Below are 19,071 nucleotides of genomic sequence, written 5' to 3'. Positions count from 1 at the left end.
GCTGGTCTCGAACCCCTGACCTCAAGCGATCCTCCCTCCTTGGCCTCCCAGAGTGCTAGGATTACAGGTGTGAGCCACTGCATCGGGCCAAGAATATAAAAATTTTTTGTAATATTTTTGCAACTCCTCTGAGTGTGAAAATAGAAAGTTAAAATAGTGCTAGGATTACAGGTGTGAGCCACTGCATCGGGCCAAGAATATAAAAATTTTTTGTAATATTTTTGCGACTCCTCTGAGTGTGAAAATAGAAAGTTAAAATAGTCATTTTTAACAGTTAAAATTTAAAACAAAATATAAATATAAAATGAAAATGCTCCCTTGGCCACACTACAGGGAACAGACTATGGGAGTTGGGATGGAAGCAGGGATATCAGGTAAGAGAATGTCCAGGCCAGACATACCTGGCTGGGGACACCTCAGGATGCCCTCTCCACACCAACCGCCCCCCCCGCCCGCAGTCCTTCTGTCCTCCTTCTCAAGACATACCTGGGAGAGCCAAGCAGACGGAAGGTGAGGGTGGGGTCTCTCAACTCCTGCAGCAGCTGGCAGGGGAAAAGCGTGTGTATGTTTATCAGTGCCTAGAACACCCTCTGCTGTCCCCACAAACACGACCCCTTAAAGAGTGCAAGGAACTGACTCCATGTCTAGCCTCAGGTCCAGAGACAATCCCTTTTGCCAATACTATGCACCAATGTGTGACCTCAGGAAGCTATTTAACCACTCTGTGCCTCTGATTACTAACCTGTGACATCATAGCATTATACATAGCTGACAGGTGCTGGCGAAGATTAAAGGAAATACTAAAGTGTAAGGGCTTTTTACAGTGTCTGACGGTGTGCTAGGAGAGAAGCCCATTTTACCATCTGTTTCCCAAATGAGGACAGTGAGGTACAGGAAGGTTAAGCCATTTGCCTGAGATCACTGAGCTGGACTCCAACCCAGGCAGTGTGGTCCGTGCTCTTACCCATCCGTATAGCTCTAGAGTGATCTCCATTTTGCAGTTAGGAAACAAAGGCTCAAAGAGAAGCCAAAGTTCCTTCCTTGCACAAGGTCACACAGTGGCCCAGGATGACACTGAGACTCAAGAGATTTGGGGGCAAAGAAGCGGATCTGTCTGAACTGAAACTGGAGGAAGCTTCCCCTGCAGGACTTCACAGCCTGACTCGGGAGTTCTTCAGGCCCATCTGACGAATGTGGTGACTGAGGCAGGAGGGGCGGGGCCGTGGGGTTCGGGTGAAGGAGCTTACCTGGTCCGAGCCTAGCGCCCACACCTGCACTCCATGCTTCCAGAAAGCTTGAAGCTGACCCCCGACCATAGCTGGGGACAAAGCAATGCCTGTTATCCTCGGGGACCACTTGAGCCTCCACCCGACCCTGGGCCCTCCCTCCATTCCTGCACATACCCACGGCCTCCACCGCCTCGGTCATAGGGATCTCATGTGTGCGAAGCCCCCGGACTGGGGCTCCCTCCGGGGTGACCAACTTCAGAGAGCCTGGAAGGGGGCAGAGAGAGACAGAGTTTTAAAAACTGTGAACAGGGGTTAGAGAGTTACTAAGGGACCAGGCAACAAATCCAGTGTGAAAGGTAAGAAGAACGGGTGCAAGGCCTAGAGGCGGTTAAGGTTCTGAGAGGCACAAGGTCTGGGGGTGGAGATCCACGGACCAGGGTGGAGGATTCTTACCGTCCATCAACACCATCACCATATCTTCCTCTACCTGGGTCACCTGCACTGGTCCCTTGTGCTCTGAGAGAAGACGGGGTTTAAGGACATATGTCGCCCCGTCCCCCTTTCGCCACACCTCCCCTAGGCCAGTCCCTCTCCCGGGCACCCCTCAGTTCCCAAAGAGGCTAAACCCCGCCCACCCCCAGGCCCCACCCATGGCCCATCTCACCAATTAAATAAAACCGGCCATTCTCTCTCCCCGCCCCCTTCCGGCCCTTTCTCTAAGCACCGCCCAGCCACCCAGACCCACCCTCCGAGCTAAGAAGCCCCCGCCTCCCAGCGGCCGCGCCCGGCGGGCCTGCGGCTCACCCGTGCTCATCTCGCCCAGCCAGCAGGACAGCGCGCCGAAGCGCACGGTGTGGAAGAGCACCGACCTCGCCGGCCGCCCGGGGCTCACGCCGATGCACACGGAGGGCAGCTCGGAGCCTGGCCCGGTCAGCAGCGCGAACACCGGCAGGGGCGTGGGTAGCGGGAACAGCACCTGCTGCGGGCCGCGCGGGGGATGGGCAGGGGGCTCAGAGGCGGCTTAGGGCCGGGCCCGGGGCCTTGGGGCAGGCCGGGGACCTCCGAACCTGGGCCCTCAGCCTGTGGAGGTGCCATCTAGAAACTTCGGGGAGTGGGTCCCAGAGGGCTTCAGGGGTGCCTCCTTAGAAACAAGGTGTGGCCTCGGAGTGGGTGTGGCTTCCACGTGGGGGAGAGCCACTTTGGCGACAGAAAGGTAGGGTTCGTGAAAGGGCCTCGAAGGCAGCAAAACCTCCTTAGCGACTCAAAGGGACAGGCTCTAAGTTCTCCTTGGAGACCCGGGGGCGGGGCTTAGGGCCTGAGGAATAATTAAGCCCAGGTGTGAGGGGCGGAGCTTAAGGCTCAGGAAGGCCTCATAAGGGTGAGCCTCCTGCTCCGCCCGCAGATGGGAGGGGCCTATGGAGGACTGGGGCGGGGCCTGGGCGGAGGCGGGGTCTCACGGAGCTCGCAACAGCAGCCCAAAGGTGGAAGGCCCATCCCCAGAGTCCCCAGCAACCCCTAGGCCCCTTACCCGGACGAGCAGGAACTTGTTCATGGGCTGGTACCACTGAAGCAGGACCACGGACGTCTCCAGGGCCCCGCACAGGAACGGGCCCCCAGAGCTCGCACCCTCCGCTGTGGGGGTGAGCAAGGATGGGTTAGGATTCATCCCCTCACTGCCCCGCCCCGGCAAGGCCCAGACTACCACACACGTCCCCTGGGCTCTGGACCCCGGGCCTTAACTCTGCAACCTTCTCGGGAGGATGCAGCCCAGGCCCCACCCTTGGCTCAGCCCTGCCTGGTCTCTGCACACCCAGGGGGTCTCTCTCACCCACACAGCACGCCCGGCAGCCTTTGGTGTCCTGGATCTTGGTGGAGACCATGTTCTTCCTGCAGGAAAGGGAGGCGTGAAGCGGGGTGGACAGCAGTAGGGGGAGAGGGGACCACTGGGGTCTGTGGTGCCACTGGGAGCTGGTACCTTGCCAGTAGCCGGTGGGGGCTAATGTGAGCGATGGGGTTTCCTGATCTGGTCTCTTTCCGTTCCAGCAGGCCCAGGATGCTATGAGAATACAGGTGGGGGGTCTTTCCTGCAGTGTGTGTATGTGAGGGGAAGCAGGCAGTTATAGGACCCCGGATCCCACCTTCTTTCCTCATCCTTTCACTCTGCCCTATCCCTTTGTCTGAAACTCCCAAGCCTGCAAGTCTCAAGCACTTTCCATTCATTCATTTCTCACTCCACCTACTTTAAAGGCCTGTTGTAGGCCAAGCCTGCCGTGCTTGGCCCTCGTGAACCGTGGCAGGCAGAACAAATATGTTCCCTGCCTCGTGGGTCTTGTAGCCACATAAGAAACCATGGCCACATCCAGTTAGATGAAGTTACACATACTACAAAGTTTAAGAAGAAACACATCTATAAATTCTTCTAAAGTTTGTCATCACAGATGTGATATTAACTAGCTCGTGAATCCTATTCGGTTTGGTGTTTCCTCCAAAACTAGAAATTCTTTTACACAAAACATTTATAAAACAATGATACAGATTTTTTAAATCTGTAACTTGCTCACTCTATCTTAGTTAAGTGTGGAATAAGTTTTGATTGTCGTCTGAACGTGAAAGCTATTTGAAGACTAATTTATTGTAGTAATTACCTCAAAACTGACTTGAGAGGTGGAGATTATTGTGAGCGCATCCTACAGAGGGGGAAACTGAGGCTCAGGGAGCACAGTGAAAAGGTGGCTAGGGCTTTGGGATGGGGAGCCTAAGGTTTTTTTTTTTTTTTTTACCTATGCCCATTTACTTCCCATCCCCCTGACCCTTGACCTTTTAACCTCTGACCCCACCTCTCCCCAGACCCACAGCCAGACCTGAGAGAGACATGAGGACGTTGTCGATGGAGTACACCCAGGTAGTCCGGCTGGGAAAGAGCTGCAGAGACAGGGAAGGTGGCTCCTGTGTCACCCCAGCAGCCCCCAGCTGTGGCCCCTGCCCTTGCCCCATCCCAGGTGCTGTCCCTCACCATCTCCAACGTGGCCTCCTGGTCATTCCGGTTCAGGATGAAGATGCCTTCCTCTGCCCCCAGGAGCAGGTGTTGGTCTGGGGACACAAACATCAAGGACACTGGGACCTACCCCATCCTGGGGGGCCTTCCAGATCCCTGCCTGCCAGATCCCAAACTCTTGCCCCCAGCTCTGACCCTCTATTCTCTCTCACCCCAAACTAACGCTCCCAGCCTCTATTTCCCCAAACAAACCCTGACCAGTCTCCTAAGCCAGTTTCATTCTCCCTTCCCTATGACTTCCCACGTTCTGGTGGTTCTTCGGTCTGACCCACAAGTCCTGGCCCTTGATTCTGACCCCAACCTTGGACCTGCCCCCCAAATAGCCCTCTAAGTTCCAGCCCTCCTTCTCCCCAGTTATGATCCCCAAATGCTAATCCTGTCTTAGCACTGATCCTCGAACTTAGATATCCCCAAATATGACTTTTTCTTTCCAGTGTGACCCTGAACGCTGATGCTGTTTCTTTAATGTTGACTCCCTCACTGACCTTGTCTCCCTGTCTTTGATCCCAGACTCTGTCCTTTCCTGCTGCATTCTGATCCTCAAAACTTTTTTTTTTTTTTTTTGAGATTACCTGGGCTAGAGTGAGTGCCATGGCGTCAGCCTAGCTCACAGCAACCTCAAACTCCTGGGCTCAAGCGATCCTTCTGCCTCAGCCTCCTGAGTAGCTGGGACTACAGGCATGTGCCACCATGCCCGGCTAATTTTTTCTATATATTTTTAGTTGTCTGATTAATTTCTTTCTATTTCTAGTAGAGACGGGGTCTCGCTCTTGCTCAGGCTGGTTTTGAACTCCTGAGCTCAAACAATCCGCCCGCCTCGGCCTCCCAGAGTGCTAGGATTATAGGCGTGAGCCACTGTGCCGGGCCTGATCCTCAAAACTCTTGACCACAAAATGCTGATGGCAGTCTCTCTACTGGTAACCTCTAGCAGACCTTCTGTCCATCCCTCCTGTACCCCAAACTCTAATCTTTCTGTTATATTCTGACATCCCTAGGCCCCCTAATTTTCCTAGTTTCACTCTCCAACTCATCTTCCCTCTATCCATCTTTGATCCCCAAGTCCCAACTGAACCTCGGGCTCTGCCCTGTTTCAGCGTGGCCAACCCCGCCCCATCAAGACTCTCCCCGTCCCTGCCTTTGTGCCTTCTGTTAACTTCTGTTAAGGCTCCTCCCCCCCCCCACTTCTGCTCCCTAGCCCCGCCCCCCAGGCTGTCCTAGGCCCTCCAGAATGCCCACCCTTGGTGGAGGGGTGTGTCCAGGCGGCTGTGCTGTGGATCCGGAGGGGGCAGCCATTGAACAGCTTTACGAGACGTCCCTGGGCAGGCCACGCGGGGCCGGGCGGCAGATCCAGCCAAAGGGAGCGAGGAACAGGAAAGTGCAGGGTTATTAAGACTCCGGAGCAAGAGTGCCAGGGTTCAAATCCTGCCTCTGCCTCCTCAAACTTATATATTCGACCTTGGGTAAGCTACTTAGCCTCTCTGTGCCTCAGTTTCCCCATCCGTGAAATGCTCATATCTATCTCTGTGATATTCACTTCTAACTGTGAAGGTTCATGGCACGTAAAGACACGAGGTCAGCATTGGGCACAGAGGAAGTGCTCAACAAATGTCACCTATTATCAGTTCTCCTGCCCCCTTCCCGCCCCCACCAGGCAGCCCCAGCACCTGCCAGAGGCTGGCCCTCACCTTTCTCTTCATCTTTTCCTTCTTGGGGGGCAGGAGTGGGGGCTGGTCAGACTCCCGGGAGGCTGGGTTCCAGAGGGAGGGTTCTGAGAGGGGTTGGGAGAAAAATCAGCCCCCAAGGCCGCACCAGCCCTGCCCACCCTCCACCCCAGCCTGTCCCGTTACCTGAATGGGCGGTGAGGTGGGGGCTGCTGGTGGCCGGGGGAGGCTTATGACGGGGCGTGCGTGGTGGGGGCCCACTGGCGCACCGGACCAGCACCCCTGGGCTCAGTTGCCCCTCATTCCTTGTCCCCCCAGGACCCTCGTCTGATGGAGAACGGAACTTGGGCTTTGGAATAAGGGAGGGAGCGTGGGGGAATACACCAGATGATCTGAGGGGAGGGCGCCCTTCTGCAACCCCCAGCCCCGCCTCCAGCGGAACTGACCCTCCCATGGCTCTGACCCTCCCCACCACGTCTTGCCACCACTCCAGCCTTCCCCTCTGACACCCTACCTGGGACATCAACCCACTCCAGAAATTAATGGGCTAATGATGGATACAGCAGTGCCATGAGGCTAAGTATTTTGAATCCCACCCCCAGGTTGAGGGATGCCACTTCCAGATCCCAATGCACCCATCATCCCCGTCTCCCGACTCCCAGCCCTAGGGAGTCCAGTATCCCAGCACCCAAGGACCTGGCCTTCTGGCCCCCTGGGGCCCTGACCCCAGCCCCCCAGCCCCGGCCCAGGGCCTTACCTTGGGGGGCAGTGGAGGAGGCGTGTCCTCAGCAGGGGTGGGGCTGAAACAAAAAGATGGGGTGAGCAGGCGGGGGTCTGGGGAACAAGGCCGGGGAAGATGGGGAAGTTCGGGGCTGGAGGCCTGGGATTGGGGTCTGAGGAGAGGAGGGTGAGGGGTGACCGGGTCTGGCTGGAGCTGAGGATTAGAGGACTGATGACAATGGTGATGACAGCAGCTCTTGGAGAGTGCGTGCTGGCAGGGCACCAAGCCTGTGAGTCTTCACAGCACCTAGTGACACAGGCAACTTCGGCACCCGTGGGCCAGGCTTTCACTGCGTGCCGGAGCCACACACGGCCCGTTATGTGCAAGATGGGTGCGGTGGGCGAGTGGGCCTCGCGCCCGATTCTGAGCTTGGGGCCTGGGGACTGGGGGGCCTGGGCGTACGGCTGGGGTTGAGGTCTGGGTCTGGGTGGGGCTCAGGGTCTGGCCTTCGGGAAACTTCCAGGGGCCAAGGTTCAGCCTGAGGTTGTGCGCGAAGATGAGGAAAGATGAGGGCTGGGCCGGGGCTTGGCTGGGGGCGACATCTGGGAGGCGTTCGCGACTGGGACGTAATAGAGGCTCCGGGCCGAGGAGGATAGGTGGGGGCTGAAGGAGGGGTCAGGCCACCAGTCACATGAGAAGTTGGGAAGAAGGTGGGCCGGAGTTGGGATTGGGTCGGGGTGGGAGCAGGGGACAGGGCCTGGGAAGGAAGGAAGTCGGGGCTGCAGGAGGCTCCAGTCGGGGCGCAGGGCTCGGCGGGAAGGGCGGTAGGGGTGAGGTTGGGGTCAAGGGCGAAGGTATGGTCAAGTTGGGGGTTCATAGGAAGGTGGGGGCTGAGGTGGGGCCTCGCTTACATGTCCACGTCGTCATAGTCATCGTCGTCGGACTCTGACGGCTGCTGCCTGGAGAGTGACAGGCATCAGCCTTGGTGGGTCCCACACCCATCCCGGCCCCGCCCCCCCGACCCTGCGGCCCCTGACCTGGGGCTGCTGCTCCTGCAGTCTCTGGGGGGCTGTAGGCGAGCCTGCGGGATAGGAAAAGGGTCAGCAGTGGCCTAGGGCATGCGGAGGGTGTCTGGGGAGCACGGAGGAAGGCGGCTCACGGTGTCTGCTGGGGGCCTGGTCTCCCGTCCTCTGAGCTTCCTGAACTCCATGTGCCGCCCTGGGTGGGGGGATGCACAGTGAGCCGGGGGCGGGGAGGGAGATGTAGGTGGGAACAGAAAGGGTGGAATTTGGGGGTTTTGGAGCCAGGATCTTAGGGACTGGAACGGTCCCTCAGGGGTAGGGGGTCAAGATTTGGGATGAGGGAGGCGGGGGCTCAAAGTGGTTCTGGAGCGTTTGTTTTCAGCATCCACTGGGTGTCAAGGGTGCCGACAGAGAGTTCTGAGGTCTCTTTTGGGGTCAGGGTGGTGATAGGAGGTCTCGTGGGGTCTGTTGGCAGGTCAGAGAGGGGGGGTCTCCGGTCACTTTGTAGGTCAGGCGGTGATAAAGGTTTCTGGGGGTCTGATGGTGGGGAAAGGGGGTCTATGATAGGGTCAGACGTCCCCAGACGTAAGGGTTCTCTACTCACGACAGCAGTCTGCGTCTGGGACCCCCAGAGAGCTGGAGCGGTGGGTGGATCGGATCCGCCGAGGGACGGCAGGGGGGAGCTGGGCAGAGGGACAGCCACGTCAGGGATCACGACCCCCGAGCAGCCCGCCCTGTGGGCCCAGCCTCGCGCCCTTCTCGCCCCTACATGCCTCGTGCCCCCGGCCTTGTGCCAAGCTGCCCGGCCTCCTGCCCTGTTTCCTTCTCAGGGCGGTGGCAGGAAGGCACCCCTACGGGGGCAGCCTGAGCAAAAGCCAAGGGGGGCCGTGCTCTGGTCAGCCAGGGCCCTTACCTCGGGCTCCTCGTCCTCGATCTCCCCGATGGGGGCGCCCTTCCCAGGATTCCTCAGTTTGTCAAGAAGGTCCAGGATCAGGCCTCTGTTCAGCCCAGGCTGGGCTACCAGCTGATGCTGGGGAGGGGACGAGGTGTCCACACCCAGAGGGCTGGTGCGGAGGGAAAGGGCCAGGGCGGGGGCTGGGGGACTGGTCTAAGGAATCCGGGGGTGGGGAGGTGGCAACTGAAGGAGCCAACAGGGAAATCCGGGGAGCTCAGAGGCCTGCGCGATTCTGAGAAGTTTTAAGGGATTGGAAGAATTTAGGGTTCTCAGAGGGGGCCTTGGAGCATCCCAGAGCTGTCTTCGAGAGGACTGGGGTTCCCTTGGAATTCAAGAGGACACTCAGGGTCACGTCCTGAGGCCTTGGCAATGTGTGAGTTCTAGCAACTCAGGGCATCTAGGGAAGGTCTGCGGTACAATTTTGAGGGTCGGGGGGTCCTGGGAAATTCTGAGGGACTAGGGACTTTGAAAGGGCCACAGGGGTTCTGTAGAACTAAATGTTCTAGGGAGTCGTGGAAGGCTCCGAGGAATTCTGGGGTGAGAGTTTGGGGACTTCTCAGGGAAAAGAGGTTTACACTGAGCATCTTGGTGGCACCGGGTCGTTTCTTGGGGCTCTTAGTGAGGGTGACTTTGACAAAGTTGTGGAAGGCAGCCGACCTTGGGAAGAAGAATCCAGGTTCCGGGATGAGGGGACCAGAGACCTTCCCCCCCAGACCACCCAGCCCGGCTCCACCCCCTCTGGCCCTCTCTTACCATTTGCCTTTTTCCTTCAGCCGGGGGGGCTGGTAGCCACTCTTGGTCATGAGGAAGAGAACCCTGGAATAGCAGGGAAAGAATGCGGGGTTCAGACCTCCGAGGGGGCCAGACCACATGGCTTGAGGGCTTCCCAGCAGCACTGAGGTCAGCAGAGGGAAGCGAGGGGCGGGATGAGTGAGGGTTTTATGACACTAGGACACCCCCCCTCAGGGAAGCCGGTCATCACACTACAGAGCACGCACGGGGAGCCCGAGGTGGGGACCCCTGAGTCGGGGCTCCTGGTGTGGAAGGCTCAAGCAAAGGCCGTCTGCATGGGCGGAGCCCCTGGTGGTCTCCCGTACAGGATCTGGACGTGGGAGGCAGACGGCAGGGTGGCCTTCAGGGTCAGGGCTGGACAGAGTCCCTGGGCCTGGGGGACCTGCCGTGCCTGCCTACCTCAGAGGGTGCACGTCAAAGAGCGGCGGCTGCAGCTCGGCTAGTTCGATGGCCGTGATGCCCAGGGACCAGATGTCACACAGCTCATTGTATCCCCCCTTCAGGGCCACGGCTGCCACCTCCGGAGCCATCCTGGGGACAGAGACCCTCAGAGAGCCAGGGGTGGCATGGGGAGCGGGAGGGGAGGGACAGGGGGAGGAGAATGGGGCGAAGGGAGATGAGGCACGGAGAGAGCTGGATGGAGAGAGACAGACACAGAGCTGGACACAGAGATAAAGTCAGAGGGGCAGGGACAGACCGGAAGATCCCAAAAGAGAGAGACAAAGAGATGGAGAGACAGAGAGTGAGAAGGACAGAAACAAAGAGACAGAGACTGAGACAGAGGGAAAAGACAGAGAGACCAGGATGAAAATGCACACACAGCCAGAGGAGGCGGAAAGGGCACAGAGACACAGGTGAAGGGACGACTCGAGAGAGCCAGAGAACGAAGAAGCTTCAGTGGAGAAAGGGGGAACAAAGGCAGGAAGGAGGTTCCCAGGGAGCCAGGGTGGGAAAAGCCACTGTCCCCCGTCCCACCCCTAGCTGCCCACCGGGCGCCCCTCACCAGTAGGGTGTCCCAATGAAAGAGAGGCGTCTCGCCAGCGTCGCCCCAATCTGGGCTGAGATGCCAAAGTCAGCTGGAGGCAGATAGAGACATATAGTGACCTGGGGTCCCCTGTCCCCCCAAGACCCCCAAACAGCCCTCCAACCACCCCCACCCCCAGCTTCACTCACCCAGTTTGACCTCCCCAGCGTCGTTGATGAGGATGTTGGCTCCCTGGAGATGAGAAGGAAGATCAGAGATCAGAGGCTGCAGGGACCCCCTGGACAGCACAGTGCTGCCCCTCCCACCCCCACCCCACAGCTCGCGCCACCCTGAGCCCCCCAGTGCCACTCGCATCTCCTGGACCCCACCCCTCAATGGCGCCCTTCCGCCCCCAGACCACCTTGATGTCTCTGTGTATCTTCTTCTGTGAATGCAGGTAGGCCAGTCCCTGGGAGAAGGGCGGACAAGGGGGCTGTGAGTGTCCGGGGGCTGCAGGGGGGGCCTACCCCGCCACCCCCAGGTCCTCCAGGCCTGTCCTCACCTGAAGCATTTCCCGGCACACATAGCCAATCTGGAGCTCGGACAGGGAGCCTGTTACTGCAAAGGTCACCCCGACCAGGCCAGGTGTTGGGTGGGAGCCAGGAATGCTGGGCCGGGGAGACCCGTCCCCCACCCACTCCAGCTGAGAGGATGCCACGAGGGGAGGGGGACATAGCGGGGTGGCCGACAACAGAGCGAGGCGGCAATGCAGGTTAACAGAGGCCAGAGGAGGCAGAGTCGTTCTGCAGATGTTCGCTGCGTGTCTGCTGGGTGCCAAGCACGGCGGCAGCCTCTGGGACATAGCTGCACACAGAGACAGACATCCCTGCCCTCGGGGAGAGAACATTCCAGTGGGGGAGACAGAAAATAAGCAAGATAAATAAGCAAAATACGTAGTTCCTGAGATGCTGACCAACAGTAAGAAGAAAAATAAAGCGGGAATGTAAATAAGGATGGGAAGGGCTGACATTTTGCACAAGGTGGTCAGCAAAGGCTACTCTAAGTAGGGGACAGTGGCTAAAGGTGTGAGGGTCCCGCTCTGAGGGGGAACAGCGAGTGCAGGGCCGGGGAGCTGGGAGGGTGCCTGGTGGGTTTGAAAAGCAGCAGAGCAGGTGCAGCGGGCGTGGGGAGGAAAGGGGAAGGGGAGGCTGGTCAGTTTGGGCCATGGGAGGGCGCTCAACAGGGGGGTGATGTGACTTTGCAAAATGGGGAATGGCAGAGAGACACAGAGACAGAGAGGGACAACGAGAAAGAGAAACTGGGACAGATCCAAATCGAGACAGAGAAAGAAAGATGGTCAGAGACGGAAACGTGGGAAGACAGACACGTTTAGAAAGAGAGAGACACGGCAGCGCGGGAGGGGATACCAGAGGGACAGGTGGTCAGGGGTCGGCTCTGGCAGACCGTGTGTTTCACTTCCTTCCTGTGTGCCTCAATTTCCCCCCGAGGACTTCTTAATGAAGCCCTTCCTTTGCTAGCTTTGAGGTCTAGGACAGGAGGGAGTCAGGGAGATGGCCCAAGATAGAGGTGGGCATCAGACATGCAGAGAGGTGATCACACACCCACACCCCGGCGCCCAAATGCTCCGAGAATGAAAGGCAGGCTGCGAGAGAACCACACCTTCGTTCACTCATTCAACAACAGTCTGGGAACCTATGAGCCAGAAAATGCAGAAATACTCGAACACACGAATAGGCCTTGGCAAGAAAATGCAGACGCCGAGAAAAGCTGGGGAGGGGGAGGTAGATGGCTGCATGCAGAAAGACCACGCTGGGCCCGCTTGGTCCCGGGCTCGGTCTCCGGAGTGTCTCCAGCATCGGCCAGGCCAGGCCCAGACGAGGGGCTCATCGCGTGAAATATGGACCAGAAAGTCAGTTTCTGCGAGACACATGCACACAGAGACGGAAGGGGTGGACTGGGGGAGGGGGAATCCCCTTGTCCTTCCACTAACCTTGGTAGATGTCCTGTAGAGAACCAGCCCCGCAGAATTCCATGCAGATCCAGAGCTTCTGCAACCTACAATGGTTCAAGAGCAATAGGAACAATAATAATAGTAATACATTATTATAGGATAGTATAGTAATATAGTAATAGTAATATATTATTATTATGATTCACTTGTTCTAGTTCAATAAGAACTTTACTGTAACAGCTGTCATTGCTCTATCTCCCCTTGCCCACCAGGGTGAGATTGTTCCATTCCCATTTTACAGATGAGGAAGTTAAAGCTCAGAGAGGAAATGTGTGTTTAGGGGCAATCAACTTGAACCTGTAAGTCTTTGGGCTCCAAATTCCGGGTACCCCTCTGTGGTCCCAGGCTAAGCTAGGAGACAGAGCAGAGATCTCATGGGTTACAGAGGTTTGGAGGGGACAGAGGGGCCCAGGGTGCCAGTTCTGGGAAGCTGAGGTTATTGGGCCCTCTGGAATATTAATTTGGGGGTCAGGAAATTTAGGGGTTCATATTAACGGAGCAGAGTGAAACTGGGGACCCAAAGAGCAGAATGATGAGAGATTAGTTTTAGGGGATTTATTTCAGATTGGATTACTATGAGACGATAATTTGGGGGGACCCCAGTCAGAAATGGGAGTTCTAGATTGGGGATTAGGTTAGGGGGTACTCTGATCAGAAAAGCGGGACTTTGGACCGGGGATCAGGTTAGGGGTGGCCCAGTTAAAAATGAAAGTCCAGGATTAGAGGTTAGGTTAGGGTGCCCCAGTCAGAAATGGAAGTTCAGAATTGGAGATCAAGTTAGGGGGTGCCCCTCTCAGAAGTGGGGGTCTGGGTTAGGGGCTGAGCTGAGTTCTAGGGCACAGGTCCAAAGCTCATCACCAGAGATAACTCCCATGGTAGGCCACGATGTTGGCGTGCCGGCAAGTTTTCAACATGAGGATTTCCTTCTGAAGGGTGGAGACATCGTCATCTGCGAGGAGGAGCAGGAGAGAAAAGGCGCTTGCACCGAGGGAGCCGTGGGAGAGGGGATCCCAGTGCCCAGGAGGCGGGGGTGGGATGTGGGGAAGGATCTCCAGGCGTCCCTCCTCACCAGGCTCCATCTTCACCATCTTCAATGCCACCAGGTCCCCGGACACCTTGTCTCGAGCCTTGTAAAAGGGAAGTTGGCAGTCAGGCACACTCCACTGGCCTTAGCATCTCTGTGCCAAGGTCAAGGACTGGGGCCCTCTTGCACCCTCTTCCCTTCTTGGGCCTCACTCCAAAGGTCACTGGTTTGAGGGTGATGGGAATGAAGGGGCTTCCTCACCTTGAAGACTTCCCCATAGGTGCCGCCACCCAGCCGCTGCAGCAGGTCGTAATGGTCCCGGGGGTCCCTACTAAAAATATCGGGGTCCGCGAGGTCCATTCCTGGGGGGCAGGAGCTGGGCCTGCGCCCAGGGGCCAGCAGGGCCTCAGGGCTCAAGTGCTGGCACCTCCCTCCCTCCCCACAAGCCCTGCACCCGCCTTGCCTCCGCGGGCTGTGGCCTCCTCCATCCCCACTCTCGCTTCCTGCCCCAGCTGCAGGGCTGTGCACTGGCTCCACCCCCTGTCCCCTGGGCTCTGAAGCCTGTGCAAGGCAGCTTACTTGGGACCCAGGGGACCACCCTCCACCCCCAATGCCCAGGGCAAGATGTAAATGCGATGCAAAAGAACTTAATTGTAACCTGGGGGGCGCCCTAGCACACCCCCCCCCCCCCCCGTTCTGGGCGGTGGCTAAAAACCGTAGTTGAACCTCTGCTGGGTGCTTGAAGGTTTGGCCACAACCTAGAGGTGGCAGGTCTGCACGGGGATGGCCATGCAGTGTACATGCCTGTTCACCCGGGGTACATACGCGCACTTGTGTTGCCTCCTGCACCGTGCGCCGATATGTAGACCTGCACATGCCTGTATATGTGTGTACACATGTGGCTGTACCCAGGGCAGATACCTCCACATACATGGCACGTGTCTGTGCTTTCACGCCCGCAGTGTGCAGAATCGGTACACAAATAACTCACGGCACCACAAGATGGGGCGCTCGCCCTCGGCCGCAAGACTGCAACCTAACGCAGACTGGGAGCGATCTGGCGGGGGTCCAGGAGCCCCTCACCCTAATCCCTGCCTGGCACAATAGCTTTGTGAGATCCTCCTCCTCGATCTGGGCTGGAGGGGAGGGACGAGGGTGCAGGTTTTGAAACTGGAGAGCTCAGGATACTGCCTCAGGCAAGAGCGACCTCTGAGAGCACCTCCCTAGGGACGTGGCCTTGGCTCTAGGCAGGGCTACTACGAGCGTTCCCGCGGAGTTCTGTGGGCTTACGGCCGCGCGCAATACGACGTGCGCGCGCGCCGCCAGAGCCCCGGCGCCTTCCCGCAGTGTCCGCGCGCGCGCCCGCGCGCGCGCTCCAGGCACTGGAACTGGGTACACGAGGCCCCGGAAATGCTTGGCCCCGCCCGCCTCCTCACCACAAAAGGCGCCTGCGCACTAGGGTGGACTAAGCTTTTTCTCACGCCGTCGGTCCCGCTCTGGCGGAGCGAATGCGCACGCTCCAGTTGAGCCTGCTGGGAAGAAGTCACGTGGCAGTCGGAAAGCGTGACGGCAGCTGCAAAAGCTTCCCCGCCCTTCGCGGCTCTGCCAGGGCTGGAGCAACAATGACGCAGTTTCCGTTTCCGCCACCTCTTTTTTTTTCTTCCGGTCCTGGAGGCTGTCCTGCCGCTCTGGTGTTCGCCTCCAGTCCTGGTCGTGGACGGCGACAGTAGTCATGGCGATGTTTGAGCAGATGAGAGCGAACGTGGGCAAGTTGCTCAAGGGTATCGACAGGTCTGAGCCCGGTCGGAGGGAGCGCTCTGGCCAAGCGGGGTGGAGGAGAGGATTTTCCGGAGACAGTAAGGGGTGGTCAGGGTCCTGGGCTTGCCCTGGCGTGGGGTTTCTCCGTCATTCTGGATGTGAGGAGGTCATCCCGGAGGAGGACGTGTTTAAGGGAACAGCACTGCAAAAGCCTAGAGGCGAGAGAGAGCCTTGCGTACCACTCATTCTCTTTAATTGCCTTAAGATTTCCCTCTCTGCTCCTCAGCCTTCCCTCTCTCGGCCCCCGATTTCCTCCCTCTCTCTGCTCCTCAGTCTTTCAGTGCTTCTTAGTCTCTCCCTTCTCTGCCCCTCATGTGACTCATTCAGCACACGTTCACTGAAATCCACTCTATCGGTGCTGGGAACCAGGGGTGATTAAGGCAGCTGCAGGCCGTGTTGTCGTGGGCTGAGTACCCATTCCAGAGAGGAGACAAAATCAACAACAGACAGTGACAGCCAGGAGTGGTTACGGCTGAGATGGGGAAGCTAGGCAATAACCTAAGCAGGAGAGGATGGGGCTGGATCAGGGTGGGGGCCTGAGAAGGACAGGAAGGGGCGGGTAGCAGAGATGTCCAGGAAGCCATGTGTACACGCTCCAGTGACTGGCTGAGAGGTTGGGGAGGCATCCTAGACAAGACCCAGGGCTCCGATGGGGCTTAGAGCTTAGGCGAGAGATCTGGGATGTGCACAAATCTTATTAGAAATTATAGATCTGATTCACTACTTGAGTAGAGCAGGTGACCTGTGCCAGATTTAGAGGGGAAGGAAAGGAGAACGGATTACAGGGGCCCCTTGCCCCATAAAATGACTGGCCTCAGCACCTGTCTCCTGTTTGCTCACCCATCTTGATTCTCCTCCAGGTACAATCCCGAGAACCTGGCCACCCTGGAGCGCTACGTGGAGACACAGGCCAAAGAGAATGCCTATGATCTGGAAGCCAATCTGGCTGTCCTGAAGCTGTGAGTGCGGAGTCCCGTCCATACCCCCATTCCAGCAGCTGGCAGGGTGCCACTGTCAACACAGGGTGGGGGGAGGGGTGGTGGTGGCTGGGGGTAGCCCTGCAGGATGTGGCTTCTCTTGGTGTGCTAGACTAAGAAGCCAAGGAAGTTGGGGCAGAAAGAGGAATGGCTTTTAAAAAATTAATTGCAAAATACATGTACAGGGTAGTACATAAAACAAAATATATAGCGTAACAACCCGTTGTAAATGAACACCCACGCGATTGCCTTCTGTGGTGCAAAACTGTTGTTGTTAGTGCCAGGAGCCCTCTGCCCCATATGCTCTGTGCCAACCAACCCCTGCCCCAATGACCACTGTCATGCTCTCGTGGCCTGGCATCACGTGCTAGTTTTCCACACATGCATGTGTGTGGATCAGCTTAGTTCAGATTTGCCTCCTTTGAACGTGACAGGAACGTCATCACACAGCATGATGTCGTCTCCATCTGGGATCTTCCACTCAGCACTGGGCTTGTGAGATCCATCCATTTTTGTGTGGCTACAGTTTGTTTATTGTATTGTCGTTGCCGTATAGCGTTCCACCGTGTGACGCTGTCCTAATGATCTGTTCCCCTCTTGATGAACTTTTGGGTTCTTCCCCCCTTGGGTACTTTCTTGACACACGACCAGCTGTGTAATTTTTGTGGATTACATATCCTCGGTTTTCACATCTGTAAAATGGAGATAACGCTTGTATCTGTGGGGTGGTTTAGATTTTGTTGGTGATTATCACCGCCTGATGAGTGCCCACCATGTGCTAGCAACTGCGCTACAAACTTTATACGCATTAACTCGCTTAATTGCTGTCTTGCCCTTGTGAGGTAGTTAGAACTAACTGCCCCTGTTTATAAAGCAGCAAGGTAGGCTCAAGGAGGTTATGGTTATGCAGCCAGAAAGCGTCGTGGTTGGGACTGGAGTCCAGGCGTGTCCCATACTCCAGATTAAAGCAGTGGGCGGCCTGCCTGGCACCTGCTGAGGGTCAGGGACCTGGAGCTGCCAGTGTTGCCATGTCTCCTGTTCCCCTTCTCAGGTACCAGTTCAACCCAGCCTTCTTTCAGACCACGGTCACTGCCCAGATCCTGCTGAAGGCCCTCACCAACCTGCCGCACACCGACTTCACCCTGTGCAAGTGCATGATCGACCAGGCGCACGTATCCTTCCAGCCTCGGGGCCCAGGGCTGCGGGAGGGCGCGGGAGGGCGCGGGAGCCCAACCAGATGAATTCACAGGGAGGTGGTCCGTGAGTTCATCCACAAATACCGAGTGCCTGCTCTGGGCTTGGCCCAGTGCTGGGTAGGCTGGGACGCTGTGGTCCCAGTGGGGGCCCTGGCCCCAGGAAGCTCCCACCGTCCAGTGAGGAGACAGGGAGGTGTTCCATCAGCGATAGCCCAGGCTGGTCAGGGCTGGGGCAGAGGGACCAGAGGAGGCACCAGAGCCTGCCTGGAGGTTAGGGGAGGCTTCTTGGAGGGGGGAACATCTGAAAAATGACAGGTTAGGTGAAGGGGTAGTAAGGGTGACCCAAAGTAGAATGTGGTCAGACTCACGTGGCTCTGCAGAACCACGAAGACCTTTAAAAATGCAGGGTGCCATAGGCAGGTGTGTGCTTAGAAGGATTTCCCTGAGGGTCCCAGCTGACTAGAGAACCACCAGGCAAGAGGCCAGAGGGGCTGGGAGGGGCCACCGGGCAGGGGCCACGAAGACGGGATGGATTGTCAGCTCTGTGAGGGCAGGAGCTTTGTTTACACGAATCCTCAGTGTCTGGCATGGAGCTGGCTTTTTGTGAAAACCGGTGACCTCGCTCTCTCCTGCCTTGACCTGCTTTTTTGTGGCTGGTCCATTGTTGGGCCAGGCGGGCTTCCAGCTTTCGTTTAATCACTTGACAAACCCAGAAGTCCCTCACTTGTGCTTGACAAGGCAGGTGGCTGGGCGCTTGTGCCCACAGTTGTCACACTGCCTGTTCCTTGGTGGCTGAGCTGTGCAATGGCAGGTGACTTATTGAACCCGCTTTGTCAGGCGTGCCCGTGGCGGTTCCTGCCTTCTGAGAGATTGTCCACTTCACATAGGGGTGTTCTGGTGGTTTTTTAAAAATATGTGGTTTATGGTTAAAAATACAGAAGAGTGTATAGTGGGCAAAATAAGGCTTTTTCCCTCCTCATCCCACAGCCACCGCACTCCCTGCCTAGGAGGCAACAGTTGTTTGCAATTCTTGGGAACCTTTCCACAGATATTATTGCGTAGACACGTGTTAATACATGCAGATGTGTGTTTACATGCACGTATTTTCCCCAACCCAAAGGGTAGATGTTATGTGAGTCATTCTATGTCTTGCTGTTTTCATATCTCAGTGTATCAAGTACTCCGTGTCAGTTCTGCGAGTGTAGACTTGGTCGCAGTGTATGAATGGGCCACCGTTTATTTCCCTGTCCCCATCATTTGACCCTTAGGTTGTTTCTCACCTTTTGCCATTACAAATAGTATCGCAGCGAACATCTTCTCCTGTCTACATCTGCAGGAGAAATAAGATGCTTCCTTTTCCATTTCCTTTTCTGAGCTGAGCCTTTGGAACAAAGGCGCTAGAAGAAGGTGGGCGGGGAGCGGTGGTGTAGGACCCAGCCCCAGCCTCCTCAGTCTCCGAGGCTACTTTCCCTTAATGCCTCCCCCTCCCAGCAAGAAGAGCGGCCGATCCGACAGATTCTGTACCTCGGGGACCTGCTGGAGACCTGCCACTTCCAGGCTTTCTGGGTAACTTCCCTTGGTGCGGGGGCAGGGTGGGTGGCCAGGCCAGGTGGAGCAGAATGCTC

The 19,071-nt window shown here is 57.1% G+C and overlaps 2 protein-coding genes across 2 annotated transcripts in view; one reads left to right on the top strand and one right to left on the bottom strand.

The window, feature by feature from the left end:
• Positions 1-13,950, bottom strand: part of MAP4K1 (mitogen-activated protein kinase kinase kinase kinase 1) — a 15,712-nt gene extending 1,762 nt beyond the window's left edge. Inside the window, exons 1-30 of the mRNA XM_012657060.1 lie at positions 13,717-13,950; positions 13,501-13,558; positions 13,290-13,380; positions 12,411-12,475; positions 10,962-11,017; positions 10,821-10,868; positions 10,609-10,651; positions 10,439-10,511; positions 9,835-9,966; positions 9,397-9,459; positions 9,219-9,300; positions 8,602-8,718; positions 8,293-8,371; positions 7,826-7,884; positions 7,704-7,747; positions 7,578-7,625; positions 6,703-6,745; positions 6,132-6,294; positions 5,970-6,052; positions 5,521-5,599; positions 4,243-4,319; positions 4,091-4,151; positions 3,205-3,313; positions 3,058-3,116; positions 2,758-2,861; positions 2,034-2,208; positions 1,683-1,745; positions 1,404-1,493; positions 1,248-1,318; positions 487-542 (exon numbers count right to left, since the gene is read on the bottom strand). Of these exons, the coding sequence (XP_012512514.1) occupies positions 487-542; positions 1,248-1,318; positions 1,404-1,493; positions 1,683-1,745; positions 2,034-2,208; positions 2,758-2,861; positions 3,058-3,116; positions 3,205-3,313; positions 4,091-4,151; positions 4,243-4,319; positions 5,521-5,599; positions 5,970-6,052; positions 6,132-6,294; positions 6,703-6,745; positions 7,578-7,625; positions 7,704-7,747; positions 7,826-7,884; positions 8,293-8,371; positions 8,602-8,718; positions 9,219-9,300; positions 9,397-9,459; positions 9,835-9,966; positions 10,439-10,511; positions 10,609-10,651; positions 10,821-10,868; positions 10,962-11,017; positions 12,411-12,475; positions 13,290-13,380; positions 13,501-13,558; positions 13,717-13,815 (2,390 nt within the window). The 5' untranslated portion in view covers positions 13,816-13,950. The remainder of the gene's footprint in view (positions 1-486; positions 543-1,247; positions 1,319-1,403; positions 1,494-1,682; positions 1,746-2,033; positions 2,209-2,757; positions 2,862-3,057; positions 3,117-3,204; positions 3,314-4,090; positions 4,152-4,242; positions 4,320-5,520; positions 5,600-5,969; positions 6,053-6,131; positions 6,295-6,702; positions 6,746-7,577; positions 7,626-7,703; positions 7,748-7,825; positions 7,885-8,292; positions 8,372-8,601; positions 8,719-9,218; positions 9,301-9,396; positions 9,460-9,834; positions 9,967-10,438; positions 10,512-10,608; positions 10,652-10,820; positions 10,869-10,961; positions 11,018-12,410; positions 12,476-13,289; positions 13,381-13,500; positions 13,559-13,716) is intronic.
• A 1,040-nt stretch (positions 13,951-14,990) lies between these two features.
• Positions 14,991-19,071, top strand: part of EIF3K (eukaryotic translation initiation factor 3, subunit K) — a 9,977-nt gene continuing 5,896 nt past the window's right edge. Inside the window, exons 1-4 of the mRNA XM_012657059.1 lie at positions 14,991-15,246; positions 16,134-16,232; positions 17,302-17,422; positions 18,938-19,012. Of these exons, the coding sequence (XP_012512513.1) occupies positions 15,188-15,246; positions 16,134-16,232; positions 17,302-17,422; positions 18,938-19,012 (354 nt within the window). The 5' untranslated portion in view covers positions 14,991-15,187. The remainder of the gene's footprint in view (positions 15,247-16,133; positions 16,233-17,301; positions 17,423-18,937; positions 19,013-19,071) is intronic.

This window comes from Propithecus coquereli, unplaced genomic scaffold (genome assembly GCF_000956105.1).
Source record: "Propithecus coquereli isolate 6110/MARCELLA unplaced genomic scaffold, Pcoq_1.0 Scaffold53, whole genome shotgun sequence".
Classification (NCBI taxonomy): Eukaryota; Metazoa; Chordata; class Mammalia; order Primates; family Indriidae; genus Propithecus; species Propithecus coquereli.
This window is presented reverse-complemented; position numbering and strand designations above follow the sequence as displayed.